Source organism: Salmo salar, chromosome ssa16, assembly GCF_905237065.1.
Source record: "Salmo salar chromosome ssa16, Ssal_v3.1, whole genome shotgun sequence".
NCBI lineage: Eukaryota > Metazoa > Chordata > Actinopteri > Salmoniformes > Salmonidae > Salmo > Salmo salar.
In genome coordinates, this window is record NC_059457.1 from 55898597 (window position 1) to 55915965 (window position 17369).

At 46.4% G+C, this 17369-nt stretch overlaps 1 protein-coding gene across 2 annotated transcripts in view; it reads left to right on the forward strand.

Moving 5' to 3' along the window:
• LOC106574121 (tyrosine-protein kinase RYK) overlaps window positions 1–17369 on the forward strand; it is a 265151-nt gene that overhangs the window by 226005 nt on the left and 21777 nt on the right. For both annotated transcript variants that reach the window (XM_014149734.2, XM_014149735.2), the window contains 2 exons: window positions 3816–3902; window positions 6552–6621. In XM_014149734.2, coding sequence (XP_014005209.1) covers window positions 3816–3902; window positions 6552–6621 — 157 coding nt within the window. The remainder of the gene's footprint in view (window positions 1–3815; window positions 3903–6551; window positions 6622–17369) is intronic.

Below are 17369 nucleotides of genomic sequence, written 5' to 3' on the forward strand. Positions count from 1 at the left end.
AACTGAGCAATCGGGGGGAGAAGGGCCTTGGTCAAGGAGGTGACAAAGAACTCTATGGTCACTCTGACAGAGCACCAGAATTCCTCTGTGGTGATGGGAGAACCTTCCAGAAGGACAACAATCTCTGTAGCACTCCACCAATCAGGCCTTTATGGTAGAGTGGCCAGACGGACGCCACTCCTCAGTAAAAGGCACATGACAGCTCGCTTGGAGTTTGCCAAAAGGCACCTAAAGGACTCAGACCATGAGAAACAAGATTCTCTTGTCTGATGAAACCAAATGAAAAGAGCTCAGAAATGTTTCATACGAACAAATGCTTATTTCTTTCAAGTTGAGCACACATTTGTTTACATTCCTGTTAGTGAGCATTTCGTCTTTGCCAAGATCATCCATCCACCTGACAGTTGTGGCATATCAATAAGCTGATTAAACAGCATGATCATTACACAGGTACACCTTGTGCTGGGGATAATATAAGGCTCCTCTAAAATTTGCAGTTTTGTCACACAGCACAGTACAACCTATGTCTCAACTTTGAGGACGTGTGCAATTGGCATCCTGATTACAGGAATGTCCACCAGAGCTGTTGCCAAATAATGTAATCTTGGACGTACTGCCAAATTCTCATTTTAGAGAATTTGACAGTACTTCCAACCGGTCTCACAACTGCAGACCACGTGTAACCACGCCAGTCCAGGACCTCCACATTGGCTTCTTGACCTGTGGGGGAAAAACTCATTCTAATTGGCTGGGCCTGGCTCCCCAGTGGGTGGGACTATGCCCTCCCTGGCCCTCCCATGGCTGCACCCCTGCCCAGTCATGTGAAATCCATAGATTAGGGCTTAATTAATTAATTAATTTAAATTTACAGATTTCCTTATGGTACTGTAACTCAGTAAAATCTTTGAAATTTGTTGCATGTTGCCTTTTTTTATTTTTGTTCCGTATATTTCAGCACCGTTTTGCGCTGCTTTGAGACAGCCTTAGGAACTCGACTTGATAAATCAATCAATGTCAGATTTTTTAATTTTTTTTCACTGAATCTCCATTTGGATATTGATTAGGCCACAATTAGGCTGTAGAAATGTTATCTAAGTTGAGGTGAGAGCTGCTCATGATCATCTTGTCTAGTTGGTTCATTCATTATCACTGATCACAACATTTCACCATCATGTTAGGTAGTTTTAACAAGTGGATTATTTTGCAATTCACTCGCAGTCACTTAGTAGCCTTGGCCTACTCCCGTCAAAAATGCATGTAACTTGTCTTAGTCAATCAATGTGATTTTGTTTCCCTGAATCTCCGTCTGTATATTTGGTTCATTCTTTGTCTGGACAAATAAGAGGTGGTATAGCTCATCTATTTTTTTTGCTTATCTATCTCTGAAAAATAACATTTAGCATGCTATAATGTAGCCTTAAGTGCTCATCTATCACCGATCAGAAACATTTAGCGTGCTATAATATAGCCTAAATCACTGATCAGAAACATTTAGCGTGCTATAATGTAGCCTAAATCACTGATCAGAAACATTTAGCATGCTACAATGTAGCCTAAATCACTGATCAGAAACATTTAGCATGCTATAATGTAGCCTAAATCAAGTCTAGGCCTATTCTTTTGCTCGATCGTGTAAAGGCAACTCCTAAAGTCTGTGGAGGTTGTGAAATATGAACACGAGACTCACATGTTTTTTGAAAATATAGATTGCTGTTATTTTCTATCAATATCATGATGAAGTGACGTTTTAATATAAGACCCCCATAGGCCTGTTCCCTAACAAAGGGGAGTGAGGGTAGGACATGGGTTGAAACGTGGATCAGAAAAGCATGAGCTCTGTATTCTAAAATAGCTTCATATGACAGCGATTCCACATGTCGCCGTGACACAAGTGGTGTGGGGGAAAAAAATATTATTTGTATTTTGTTCTCTGTTTTATTTCATTTATATTCTTAGCTTACTATAAAATGTGTTGATTGTGATCAGGGTAGCCTGAGTGTGTTTTGATGAATTGTAACGGCCGTCGTCAGAAAGAGACCAAGGTGCAGCGGAGGATGTGTTCATCATAAAGGATTTAACGAATCGCATGAACACTATAAAATAAACAAAACGACCAGCAACAGTTCTGTCCGGTTACACACTAAACAGAAAACAATCACACATAAAACCCCTTTTTTTTTTTTGTGGATTCATTATGAATATTTAATAAAATGAACCACTATAAACAAAACATAAAACAGCAACGATAGCAAACAGTCCTGTCTGGTCAAAAACGAACGAGACAGAAAACAATCACCCACCAAAACCCAAAGGAAAACCAGGCTACTTATGTGTGACTCCAAATCAGCAACAACGAACTACAGCTGTGCCTGATTGGGAGCCACACACGGCCCAAAACAAAGAAATACAAAAACATAGAAAAATGAACATAGAACGCCCACCCAATGTAACACCCTGGCCTAACCAAAATAAAGAACAAAAACCCCTCTCTATGGCCAGGGCGTTACATAAATAAAATAACTATTGATTTAATGCGCATGGCTCAGCCGTTTATAGCATATAGGCTGCACTCCAAATATGCCAGTCTATTATTTTGAAAATACCTTTATTAGTCTTGTTTTTCTTAGGACCTGCCTAAAACAAATTCATAATGTCTTTGTGATGGTGTACATTCAATGGATTTATAAAACTAGACGTCCACCCACATTGGCCCACGTCTACTTCCACTCCTAAAATTTCAGGCATGTGCACGGGAGATATAAAAGGCTTATCACGGCAACAATGTGGTAAAAATGGGACTTTATAAATTGGGCTTTTTTTTCAGTCAGCATACCATAACATTTCTGTATAGGGTATTAGTTTAGGACATTATAGAGGACCTAGTGCAGAGCCCTGGGGGACACCAGTAGTGAGAACAGGAGAGGACCTAGTACAGGGCCCTGGGGGACACCAGCAGTGAGAACAGGAGAGGGCCTAGTACAGGGCCCTGGGGGACACCTGCAGTGAGAACAGGAGAGGGCCTAGTACAGGGCCCTGGGGGACACCTGCAGTGAGAACAGGAGAGGACCTAGTGCAGAGCCCTGGGGGACACCAGTAGTGAGAACAGGAGAGGACCTAGTGCAGAGCCCTGGGAGACACCAGTAGTGAGAACAGGAGAGGGCCTAGTACAGGGCCCTGGGGGACACCAGCAGTGAGAACAGGAGAGGGCCTAGTACAGGGCCCTGGGGGACACCTGCAGTGAGAACAGGAGAGGGCCTAGTACAGGGCCCTGGGGGACACCTGCAGTGAGAACAGGAGAGGGCCTAGTACAGGGCCCTGGCGGACACCAATAGTGAGAACAGGAGAGGGCCTAGTACAGGGCCCTGGGGGACACCTGCAGTGAGAACAGGAGAGGGCCTAGTACAGGGCCCTGGGGGACAACTGCAGTGAGAACAGGAGAGGGCCTAGTACCAAGCCCTGGGGGACACCAGTAGTGAGAACAGGAGAGGACCTAGTACAGGGCCCTGGGGGACACCTGCAGTGAGAACAGGAGAGGGCCTAGTACAGGGCCCTGGGGGACAACTGCAGTGAGAACAGGAGAGGGCCGAGTACCAAGCCCTGGGGGACACCAGTAGTGAGAACAGGAGAGGACCTAGTACAGGGCCCTGGGGGACACCAGCAGTGAGAACAGGAGAGGGCCTAGTACCAAGCCCTGGGGGACACCAGTAGTGAGAACAGGAGAGGACCTAGTACAGGGCCCTGGGGGACACCAGTAGTGAGACATTTATAGAGGACCTTTTCCTCTAATAAAAGATGTGCTGTTCTTTCTTTCACAGGAACGTTTGGCCGCATTTTCCATGGTGTTCTGTTGGACGAGAAGGACCCGGCCAAGGAGAAGCAGTGCTTTGTGAAGACTGTAAAAGGTACGCAGCCATTCATTCCCTCATCACTGTCTGCAACCCATCCATTCCCTCATCACTGTCTGCAACCCATCCATTCCCTCGTCACTGTCTGCAACCCATTCATTCCCCTGTCTGCAACCCATTCATTCCCCTGTCACTGTCTGCAACCCATCCATTCCGATGTCTGCAAACCAACCATTCCCCTGTCACTGTCTGCAACCCATTCATTCCCCTGTCTGCAACCCATTCATTCCACTGTCTGCAACCCATCCATTCCCCTGTCTGCAACCCATTCATTCCCCTGTCACTGTCTGCAACCCATTCATTCCCCTGTCTGCAACCCATCCATTCCCCTGTCACTGTCTGCAACCCATCCATTCCCCTGTCTGCAACCCATCCATTCCCCTGTCACTGTCTGCAACCCATTCATTCCCCTGTCTGCAACCCATCCATTCCCCTGTCTGCAACCCATCCATTCCCCTGTCACTGTCTGCAACCCATTCATTCCCCTGTCTGCAACCCATTCATTCCCCTGTCTGCAACCCATTCATTCCCCTGTCTGCAACCCATTCATTCCCCTGTCACTGTCTGCAACCCATCCATTCCCCTGTCTGCAACCCATCCATTCCCCTGTCTGCAACCCATCCATTCCCCTGTCACTGTCTGCAACCCATCCATTCCCCTGTCTGCAACCCATCCATTCCCCTGTCTGCAACCCATCCATTCCCCTGTCTGCAACCCATCCAATTCCCCTGTCTGCAACCCATCCATTCCCCTGTCTGCAACCCATCCAATTCCCTGTCTGCAACCCATCCAATTCCCTGTCTGCAACCCATCCATTCCCCTGTCACTGTCTGCAACCCATCCATTCCCCTGTCACTGTCTGCAACCCATCCATTCCCCTGTCTGCAACCCATCCATTCCCCTGTCACTGTCTGCAACCCATCCATTCCCCTGTCTGCAACCCATCCATTCCCCTGTCTGCAACCCATCCATTCCCCTGTCTGCAACCCATCCATTCCCCTGTCTGCAACCCATCCATTCCCCTGTCTGCAACCCATCCATTCCCCTGTCTGCAACCCATTCATTCCCCTGTCTGCAACCCATTCATTCCCCTGTCTGCAACCCATTCATTCCCCTGTCTGCAACCCATCCATTCCCCTGTCTGCAACCCATCCATTCCCCTGTCTGCAACCCATCCATTCCCCTCTGTCTGCAACCCATTCATTCCCCTGTCACTGTCTGCAACCCATTCATTCCCCTGTCTGCAACCCATTCATTCCCCTGTCACTGTCTGCAACACATTCATTCCCCTGTCTGCAACCCATCCATTCCCCTGTCACTGTCTGCAACCCATCCATTCCCCTGTCTGCAACCCATTCATTCCCCTGTCTGCAACCCATTCATTCCCCTGTCTGCAACCCATCCATTCCCCTGTCACTGTCTGCAACCCATCCATTCCCCTGTCACTGTCTGCAACCCATCCATTCCCCTGTCTGCAACCCATCCATTCCCCTGTCACTGTCTGCAACCCATCCATTCCCCTGTCACTGTCTGCAACCCATTCATTCCCCTGTCTGCAACCCATTCATTCCCCTGTCTACAACCCATCCATTCCCCTGTCTGCAACCCATTCATTCCCCTGTCTGCAACCCATCCATTCCCCTGTCACTGTCTGCAACCCATTCATTCCCCTGTCTGCAACCCATCCATTCCCCTGTCTATGTCTGTCTTACCTCTATACTAGCTGATGGGTTGAATTTCCCACCAAACACACATCACCTTATCCCACAGTCCACACAGTCTCTCTTTCCCACAGACCACCTCAGGTTCACGTGTCCCTCCTAGCTGACCTTTGCCCTCTAGCTCCTCTAGCAATTCCATGTTTATCCAGGGTGGGTACTAGACCATGGACACTGTGCCCACCCCCATGCAACCATACCCGGGTCCTGCTTTGTCCTCCTCTTCCTCCCAGCAGGCCCCGAGAGCAGAAAGCATGCCTGCTACCCAAGGGGGCCACTCCCTCTCTCCCAGATTTAAACACGGCCCTCTGCAGATATGGGTTCGAATAGTATTCAAAATCACTTCAAATACTTTTATCTGGGCTTTATTGAACTTAGCTGGCACAATGGAACCAATAGAATAAGGGATTCAAACCCCGCCCCTCTGACACTTCAGGCAGACTAGAGCCAAATTGGGAAATGTATTGAAAGATTGTAAATACTGACAGAACCCAGGTCTGGGCCTCTGTGCAGCTTGGCAAGGGTCAATCGAGCGTCTCGGTGTTTCCAACTAAAGATGATATAACGCTCACAGGAAAGCACTGACTGGTGCCGTTCTAGGAGAATATGGAATGGTGTTGTCGAGAGGGCTGTTAGACTGTGACGTGACACCTTTTTTTTCTTTTAAATTCTTCTATTTGTGTTAGATTTGGTCAGGAGGAATGTTCATGGCTCAGCCGAGAAGGTTTAGACCGTTCTTATAGCAGTGATCTGCTGTGTGGTTTACTGCGGTTGCTTTCCAAAAAACTTACGTTTTGGGTGTTCTTTAAAAACCCTCAACGTATCCCCAGATTTATACTCTGTGGAATTTCTACTACTAAACTTGAGTCTCTCGTCTTCTCCTTTTGTCCTTCCTTCTCTCTTTTCACTCTCTTCTCTCGTTCATTAGAGCATGCATCTGAGGTGCAGGTGACCATGATGCTTACGGAGAGCTGTAAACTACGAGGACTTCATCACAGGTAATCAATCAATCGGATCAAATCGTCACAACAAGATCAGATGGATACCTGAAATCACAGTACACCTGCTCTTTCTATACCATAGACCAGTGGATCCCAAACTTTTTATAGTCCCGTACCACTTCAAACATTCAACCTCCAGCTGTACCCCCTCTAGCACCAGGGTCAGCGCACTCTCAAATATAGTTTTTTGCCATCATTGTAAGCCTGCCACACACACACACACACACACACACACACTATACGATACATTTATTAAACATAAGAATGAGTGTGAGCTTTTGTCACAACCCGGCTCGTGGGAAGTGACAAAGAACTCTTATAGACCAGGGCACAAATAATAATATAATAATAATCAATAATTTTGCTCTTTATTTAACCATCTTACATATAAAACCTTACTTGTTCATCAAAAATTGTGAATAACTCACAGGTTAATGAGAATGGTGCGCTTGAAAGGATGCACATAATTCTGCAATGTTGGGTTGTATTGGAGAGAATCTCAGTCTTAAATCATTTTCCACACAGTCTGTACCTGTATTTAGTTTTCATGCTAGTGAGGGCCGAGAATCCACTCTCACATAGGTATGTGGTTGCAAAGGGCATCAGTGTCTTAACAGCAGGATTTGCCAAGGCAGGATACTCTGAGCGCAGCCCTATCCAGAAATCTGGCAGTGGCTTCTGAATTAAATTAAATTTTCACAGAACAGCTTGTTGCGATTTCGATGAGGCTCTCTTGTTCAGATATCGGTAAGTGGACTGGAGGCAGGGCATGAAAGGGATAACGAATCCAGTTGTTTATCATCCGTTTTGGTAAAATACCTGCGTAATTGCGCACCCAGCTCACTCAGGTGCTTCGCTTTGTCATATTTGACATTGTCCGTAAGCTTGAGTTCATTTGCACACAAAATAATCATACAATGATGGAAAGACCTGTGTGTTGTCCTTGTTAATACAGACAGAGAAGAGCACCAACTTCTTAATCATAGCCTCAATTTTGTCCCGCACATTGAATATAGTTGCGGAGAGTCCCTGTAATCCTAGATTCAGATCATTCAGGTGAGAAAAAACATCACCCAGATAGGTCAGTCGTGTGAGAAACTCGTCATCATGCAAGTCGTCAGACAAGTGAAAATTATGGTCAGTAAAGAAAACTTTAAGCTCGTCTCTCAATTTAAAAAATTTAAAAACGTGTCAATACTTTGCCCCTTGATAACCAGCACACTTCTGTATGTTGTAAAAGTGTTCACTGGCTTGTATGCGAAGCAGTACTTTTTTCAAAACATCTCCTGCCATGTCACTGATGCGTCGTGAAACAGTGTTGTTTGATGAAGGCATTGTCTGTATAGTTTCTTGGGGCCTTTTCCTCCAGCATAGTCCCAGCCATATCCGCGGCAGCAGGAACAATTAAGTCCTCCACAATAGTATGGGGCTTGCCTGTCCTAGCCACTCGGTAGCTCACCATATAAGACGCTTCTAGCCCCTTCTTATTAATGGTATCTGTTGCTTTTATACATGTCTTACTACTCGAAAGTTGTCTTAATTCTCGCTCAAAAAACTCCCGTGGCTTATTTTCCAAATTGACATGTTTACACCCTAAATATCTGCGCAAGAGTGAAGGTTTAATTGAGTTGTGAGATAGTACTTTTGCACATATAAACACACTGTGGCTGAGGAAAGGCACTAATCCCAATATAAGTGAACCCCAAATCAATGTAGTTCTCTTCATATTTGCACCTCTTCGATGGTCCAGTGTCCCTGTCTGTTCGGTGCTTTCCCCGGGTAAGGGGGGCAGTAGCTCTTCGGCTGCATCAGATTCACAACTGTCAGTGTCCATGCTAGCTGGGATGACAACAAATGTAGGATTACTTTAAAAAAAATATATATATATATATATATATATATATATATATATATATATATATATGCATGTGACAAAAACAACACAGAATTACAGATAAACAAATGTACAGTCAATAACACATTAGAAAAATCTACATACAGTGTGTGTAAATGTAGAAGATTAGGGAGGTAAGGCATTAAATAGGCCATAGAGGTGCAATAATTACAATTTAGCATTAATACTGGAGTGATAGATGTGCAGATGATGATGTGTAAGAAGAGATACTGGGGTGAAAAAGAGCAAGAAGATAAATAACAACATGGGGATGAGGTAGTTGGATGGGCTATTTACAGATGGGCTGTGTACAGGTACAGTGATCGGTAAGCTGCTCTGACAGCTGATGCTTAAAGTTAGATAGGGAGATATGAGTCTCCAGCTTCAGTGATTTTTGCAGTTCGTTACAGTCATTGACAGCAGAGAACTGGAATGGAAAGGCGGCCAAAGGAAGTGTTGGCTTTGGGGATGACCAGGGAAATATACCTGCTGGAACGCGTGCTACGGGTGGGTGCTGCTATGGTGACCAGTGAGCTGAGATAAGGCGGGGCTTTACCTAGTAAAGACTTATAGATGACCTGGAGCCAGTGGGTTTGGCGACGAGTATGAAGCGAGGGCCAGCCAACGAGAGCATTCAGGTCGCAGTGGTGGGTAGTATATGTGGCTTTGGTGACAAAATGGATGGCACTGTGATAGACTGCATCCAATTTGCTGAGTAGAGTGTTGGAGGCTATTTTGTAAATGACATCGCCGAAGTTGAGGATCGGTAGGATGGTCAGTTTTATGAGGGTATGTTTGGCAGCATGAGTGAAGGAGGCTTTGTTGCGAAATAGGAAGCCGATTTTAGATTTAATTTTGGATTGGAGATGCTTAATGTGGGTCTGGAAGGAGAGTTTACAGTCTAATCAGACACCTAGGTATTTGTAGTTGTCCACATATTCTAGGTCAGAACCGTCCAGATTAGTGATGCTAGTCGGGCGGGCAGGTGCAGGCAGCGCTCGGTTGAAGAGCATGCATTTAGTTTTACTAGCATTTAAAAGCAGTTGGAGGCCACGGAAGGAGTATTGTATGGCATTGAAGCTCGTTTGGAGGTTTGTTAACACAGTGTCCAAAGAAGGGCCAGATGTATACAGAATGGTGTCGTCTGCGTAGAGGTGGTTCAGAGAATCACCCAGCAGCAAGATCGACATCATTGATGTATACAGAGAAAAGAGTCGGCCCGAGAATTGAACCCTGTGGCACCCCCATAGAGACTGCCAGAGGTCCGGACAACAAGCCCTCCGATTTGACACCCAGGTGAGGCAGTCATTTGAGAAACCAAGGCTGTTGAGTCTGCCAATAAGAATGCAGTGATTGACAGAATCGAAAGCCTTGGCCAGGTCGATGAAGACGGCTGCTCAGTGCTGTCTTTTATGATATTACTGATATTACTAGCATTGGACAACTTGTGTCGTCGACAGGTGTAGTACTGCTGGTAGTAGCAATACTACAAGTAGAGCTGGTATATGTACTTGTTTTAACCATTTATCAATTTTTGAGCAAACGGAATGAGCAGCAGCTACGTTTGGCTACATACGGACCATTAATGGAATTCCCGCGAGAGATTAACGGTTATATATAACCTTTATTTAACTAGGCAAGTCGGTTAAGAACACTTTCTAGTTTACAATTACGGCCTAGGAACAGTAGGTTAACTGCCTTGTTCAGGGGAAGAACGACAGATTTTTACCTTGTCAGCTCGGGGATTCGATCCAGCAACCTTCCGGTTACTCGCCCAATGCTCTAACCACTAGGCTACCTGCAGCCCCATTGTATACTACAAATACACTCACCATAGGCTGGCCCCTAGCTTCCTTGTTTGTTTATTTTGACATGTCATGCATGACCAGACAAGGCACACGCAGTCCATACCTTACGGGAAGTCAGTGTGTTATGCAATGATTCCACTGTCTTTCAGCTGTCTGCTCAGCAATGACTGTCATCATCCCACACATTCATTCTAATGCTATGGTCATAACAACCAACTTTCCCCTGTACTGGAAACCACTACCTCCTACTAGATTTCCCCACACTAAAGATGGCATTATAATAAAACGGGTAGTTTGGATCCTGGATACTGATTGGTTGAATTTAATATAATTTATTTGGGTAAAAAAAAAAAGGTTAGGATTTGTTTTTAATAAGTTTTTGGATTATTTATATTTTTTATTGAAAGATTTGTTTCCAACGTGGTCTTCAAACAGGAAGGTAAACAATATACAGTGCCTTGCGAAAGTATTCGGCCCCCTTGAACTTTTCGACCTTTTGCCACATTTCAGGCTTCAAACATAAAGATATAAAACTGTAATTTTTTGTGAAGAATCAACAACAAGTGGGACACAATTATGAAGTGGAACGAAATTTATTGGATATTTCAAACTTTTTTAACAAATAAAAAACTGAAAAATTGGGCGTGCAAAATTATTCAACCCCCTTAAGTTAATACTTTGTAGCGCCACCTTTTGCTGCGATTACAGCTGTAAGTCGCTTGGGGTATGTCTCTATCAGTTTTGCACATCGAGAGACTGAAATTTTTGCCCATTCCTCCTTGCAAAACAGCTCGAGCTCAGTGAGGTTGGATGGAGAGCGTTTGTGAACAGCAGTTTTCAGTTCTTTCCACAGATTCTCGATTGGATTCAGGTCTGGACTTTGACTTGGCCATTCTAACACCTGGATATGTTTATTTGTGAACCATTCCATTGTAGATTTTGCTTTATGTTTTGGATCATTGTCTTGTTGGAAGACAAATCTCCGTCCCAGTCTCAGGTCTTTTGCAGACTCCATCAGGTTTTCTTCCAGAATGGTCCTGTATTTGGCTCCATCCATCTTCCCATCAATTTTAACCATCTTCCCTGCCCCTGCTGAAGAAAAGCAGGCCCAAACCATGATGCTGCCACCACCATGTTTGACAGTGGGGATGTGTGTTCAGGGTGATGAGCTGTGTTGCTTTTACGCCAAACATAACGTTTTACATTGTTGCCAAAATGTTCGATTTTGGTTTAATCTGACCAGAGCACCTTCTTCCACATGTTTGGTGTGTCTCCCAGGTGGCTAGTGGCAAACTTTAAACAACACTTTTTATGGATATCTTTAAGAAATTGGTTTCTTCTTGCCACTCTTCCATAAAGGCCAGATTTGTGCAGTATACGACTGATTGTTGTCCTATGGACAGAGTCTCCCACCTCAGCTGTAGATCTCTGCAGTTCATCCAGAGTGATCATGGGCCTCTTGGCTGCATCTCTGATCAGTCTTCTCCTTGTATGAGCTGAAAGTTTAGAGGGACGGCCGGGTCTTCGTAGATTTGCAGTGGTCTGATACTCCTTCCATTTCAATATTATCGCTTGCACAGTGCTCCTTGGGATGTTTCTTTTTGTATCCAAATCCGGCTTTAAACTTCTCCACAACAGTATCTCGGACCTGCCTGGTGTGTTCCTTGTTCTTCATGATGCTCTCTGCGCTTTAAACGGACCTCTGAGACTATCACAGAGCAGGTGCATTTATACGGAGACTTGATTACACACAGGTGGATTCTATTTATCATCATTAGTCATTTAGGTCAACAATGGATCATTCAGAGATCCTCACTGAACTTCTGGAGAGAGTTTGCTGCACTGAAAGTAAAGGGGCTGAATAATTTTGCACGGCCAATTTTTCAGTTTTTTCTTTGTTAAAAAAGTTTGAAATATCCAAAAAATAATTGTGTCCCACTTGTTGTTGATTCTTCACAAAAAATTACAGTTTTATATCTTTATGTTTGAAGCCTGAAATGTGGCAAAAGGTTGAAAAGTTCAAGGGGGCCGAATACTTTCGCAAGGCACTGTAGCTTCCTTGAATTAGGCGCTACCATGGTAACCCGTTGAGAGTGTCATAGGCTTCCCACATTAAAGATCACATACTGTTCTCTTTGGTTGTTCCTCGTTCTGTGAAAAAAAAAAAAACACTGTCTGCTGGTCTACTATGACTGGAACATGTCAAAGAAAATAAAAAGACACACACACTTCCCACAACACCTTCCCCACAATGCAGCAGCAGCAGCACACAGAAATAGAATGAAAACAAAAGGGCTTGGAACCTCTAATCCTGGCAATTTGATTGGGTAAAACCCAGGGGTTCACTCTCAATGGCTGCCTGGTATTGTGATGCAATAATTTCCGTGGTAATGTAGAATGTTAGTTTAAATTATGTTAACTGATGTGACTCATGCAATGGAGTCTTTTTTTTCTCTAATGTCTATTGTAGTGTTGCACGGTATACCGGTACCACGGCAATATCACAGTACCAAAATATCACGGTACTTATGAACATTTTAGTATAGCGTAGTACAGTTTATATGATAGTATCGACTTTTTCAGCCCTGCTGGCGCCTGCTATAATGATTATAAAGTCCGTTTTGTTGTTACATTCAGTTGAATTTAAGCAACTGCCACTAGTCTCTTGTATGAGCAGGTCCAATCATATCCACTTAGCAACCCCTACCAGCCCTCACTCACCTGCTTCTCTCTGCGTCCGCTACCAGCCCTCACACACCTGCTTCTCTCTGCATCCCCTACCAGCCCTCACTCGCCTGCTTCTCTCTGCATCCCCTACCAGCCCTCACTCACCTGCTTCTCTCTGCATCCCCTACCAGCCCTCACTCACCTGCTTCTCTCTGCGTCCGCTACCAGCCCTCACACACCTGCTTCTCTCTGCATCCCCTACCAGCCCTCACTCACCTGCTTCTCTCTGCGTCCCCTACCAGCCCTCGCTCACCTGCTTCTCTCTGCGTCCCCTATCAGCCCTCGCTCACCTGCTTCTCTCTGCATCCCCTACCAGCCCTCACTCACCTGCTTCTCTCTGCATCCCCTACCAGCCCTCGCTCACCTGCTTCTCTCTGCGTCCCCTACCAGCCCTCGCTCACCTGCTTCTCTCTGCATCCCCTACCAGCCCTCGCTCACCTCCTTCTCTCTGCGTCCCCTACCAGCCCTCGCTCACCTGCTTCTCTCTGCGTCCCCTATCAGCCCTCGCTCACCTGCTTCTCTCTGCATCCCCTACCAGCCCTCACTCACCTGCTTCTCTCTGCATCCCCTACCAGCCCTCGCTCACCTGCTTCTCTCTGCATCCCCTACCAGCCCTCACTCACCTGCTTCTCTCTGCATCCCCTACCAGCCCTCACTCACCTGCTCCTCTCTGCATCCCCTACCAGCACTCGCTCACCTGCTTCTATCTGCATCCCCTACCAGCCCTCGCTCACCTGCTTCTCTCTGCATCCCCTACCAGCCCTCGCTCACCTGCTTCTCTCTGCATCCCCTACCAGCACTCGCTCACCTGCTTCTATCTGCATCCCCTACCAGCCCTCGCTCACCTGCTTCTCTCTGCATCCCCTACCAGTCCTCACTCACCTGCTTCTCTCTGCATCCCCTACCAGCCCTCACTCAGCTAGCAGATAGCTGCTGGAGCATCATAGGCCAGTTGGAAAGAGGAGGAGATGTAGAATGTTTAATAGACTAAGTTAGAATGATCAGTAAACACTCCTGCTGTTAGGTCAAGTTTTATACACATTAAAATAAAGGTAATAAAATAAAAAAAACATCCTAAAATGAATGTAGCCATATGTTAAACTGTTTTGACTGTTATATTTTTTTTCTTCCATGACGGTCTTTATCCACAACCATCAGTTACACCCGTATCCTATGACCGTCACAGCCCCACGTGTGTGATTCTGTGAACGTTTTGTCAGTTCCTCCAGCTGGGCCCACACCTTCCTCTTTCCTTTCCTGAGGTCAGCTGGTCACAGTGCTCTCCAAGAAGCTTCCTTCTTAATTTACATTTAACAAGCTTTATTGGCATGGGAAACATATGTTTACAGTGAAATGGATAATAATCAGAAGGGAAATAAACAATACAAATGAACAGTAAACATTACACTCACAGAAGTTCCAAAATAATAAAGACATTACAAATGTCATAGTATGTCTATATACGGTGTTGTAACGATGTACAAATAGTTAAAGTACAAAAGGGAAAATAAATAAGCATAAATATGGGTTGTATTTACAATGGTGTTTGTTCTTCACTGGTTGACCTTTTCTTGTGGCAACAGGTCACATCTTGCTGCTGTGATGGAACACTGTGGTATTTCACACAGTAGATATGGGAGTTTATCAAAATTGGGTTTGTTTTTCAAATTCTTTGTGGATCTGTGTAATCTGAGGGAAATATGTGTCTCTAATATGGTCATACATTTGGCAGGAGGTTAGGAAGTGCAGCTCAGTTTCCACCTCATTTTGTGGGCATTGTTGCACATAGTCTGTCTTCTCTTGAGAGACAGGTCTGCCTACGGCGGCCTTTCTCAATAGCAAGGCTATGCTCACTGAGTCTGTACATAGTCAAAGATTTCCTTAATTTTGGGTCAGTCACACAGAAACATCACAACTAATCTTCCCAGAATTCCCTCCTATGTGACACAATGTAAATCAAAAGTGCTTTACGTTTTAAAACCTCACCATTCTTCCACAGAATTTAGGCCCAACTCAGTGAAGTTACTGTCCTGAGACACAGGCTATTTTCCAAAACTCACTTACATTCTGTATTATTATTATTATTATTATTGTTGTTGATGTTATTATGTGTTTCTCTGGGGGTGTTGGGAAAGCCAGTAAACACATTTCCATTTTTAACCTGGCTCGATAGATTACTGGATTCAACAGGTGTCTCTTCCAAATGTGATGTTTATGTTAATGACACACACCTGGATCAATTAAGTGTCCATACATTTTAGTAGTGTGTCATCTGCCCCTCCCCCAGTAGTGTGTCATCTGCCCCCCCCAGTAGTGTGTCATCTGCCCCCCCAGTAGTGTGTTATCTGCCCCCCCAGTAGTGTGTTATCTGCCCCCCCAGTAGTGTGTTATCTGCCCCCCCCAGTAGTGTGTTATCTGCCTCCCCCAGTAGTGTGTTATCTGCCCCCCCCAGTAGTGTGTTATCTGCCCCCCCCAGTAGTGTGTTATCTACCCCCCCCAGTAGTGTGTTATCTGCCCCCCCAGTAGTGTGTTATCTGCCCCCCCAGTAGTGTGTTATCTGCCCCCCCAGTAGTGTGTTATCTGCCCCCCAGTAGTGTGTTATCTGCCCCCCAGTAGTGTGTTATCTGCCCCCCCAGTAGTGTGTTATCTGCCCCCCCCAGTAGTGTGTCATCTGCCCCCCCCAGTAGTGTGTTATCTGCCCCCCCCCAGTAGTGTGTTATCTGCCCCCCCAGTAGTGTGTTATCTGCCCCCCCAGTAGTGTGTTATCTGCCCCCCCAGTAGTGTGTTATCTACCCCCCCAGTAGTGTGTTATCTGCCCCCCCAGTAGTGTGTTATCTGCCCCCCCCAGTAGTGTGTTATCTGCCCCCCCAGTAGTGTGTTATCTGCCTCCCCCAGTAGTGTGTTATCTGCCCCCCCAGTATTGTGTTATCTGCCCCCCCAGTATTGTGTTATCTTCCCCCCCAGTAGTGTGTTATCTGCCCCCCCAGTAGTGTGTTATCTGCCCCCCCAGTAGTGTGTTATCTGCCCCCCCAGTAGTGTGTTATCTGCCCCCCCAGTAGTGTGTTATCTGCCCCCCCAGTAGTGTGTTATCTGCCCCCCCCAGTAGTGTGTTATCTGCCCCCCCAGTAGTGTGTTATCTGCCCCCCCAGTAGTGTGTTATCTGCCCCCCCCAGTAGTGTGTTATCTGCCCCCCCCAGTAGTGTGTTATCTGCCCCCCCAGTAGTGTGTTATCTGCCCCCCAGTAGTGTGTTATCTGCCCCCCCCAGTAGTGTGTTATCTGCCCCCCAGTAGTGTGTTATCTGCCCCCCCCAGTAGTGTGTTATCTGCCCCCCCCAGTAGTGGTATCTGCCCCCCCCAGTAGTGTGTTATCTGCCCCCCCAGTAGTGTGTTATCTGCCCCCCCAGTAGTGTGTTATCTGCCCCCCCAGTAGTGTGTTATCTGCCCCCCAGTAGTGTGTTATCTGCCCCCCCAGTAGTGTGTTATCTGCCCCCCCAGTAGTGTGTTATCTGCCCCCCCAGTAGTGTGTTATCTGCCCCCCCAGTAGGTGTTATCTGCCCCCCAGTAGTGTGTTATCTGCCCCCCCACAGTAGTGTGTTATCTGCCCCCCCCAGTAGTGTGTTATCTGCCCCCCAGTAGTGTGTTATCCGCCCCCCAGTAGTGTGTTATCTGCCCCCCCAGTAGTGTGTTATCTGCCCCCCCCCAGTAGTGTGTTATCTGCCTCCCCCCCAGTAGTGTGTTATCTGCTCCCCCCCAGTAGTGTGTTATCTGCCCCCCCCAGTAGTGTGTTATCTGCCCCCCCAGTAGTGTGTTATCTGCCCCCCCAGTAGTGTGTTATCTGCCCCCCCAGTAGTGTGTTATCTGCCCCCCCAGTAGTGGTATCTGCCCCCCCCAGTAGTGTATCTGCCCCCCCAGTAGTGTGTTATCTGCCCCCCCCCAGTAGTGTGTTATCTCCCCCTCCAGTAGTGTGTTATCTGCCCCCCCAGTAGTGTGTTATCTGCCCCCCAGTAGTGTGTTATCTGCCCCCCCCAGTAGTGTGTTATCTGCCCCCCCAGTAGTGTGTTATCTGCCCCCCCAGTAGTGTGTTATCTGCCCCCCCCAGTAGTGTGTTATCTGCCCCCCCCAGTAGTGTGTTATCTGCCCCCCCAGTAGTGTGTTATCTGCCCCCCCAGTAGTGTGTTATCTGCCCCCCCCAGTAGTGTGTTATCTGCCCCCCCAGTAGTGTGTTATCTGCCCCCCCAGTAGTGTGTTATCTGCCCCCCCAGTAGTGTGTTATCTGCCCCCCCAGTAGTGTGTTATCTGCCCCCCCAGTAGTGTGT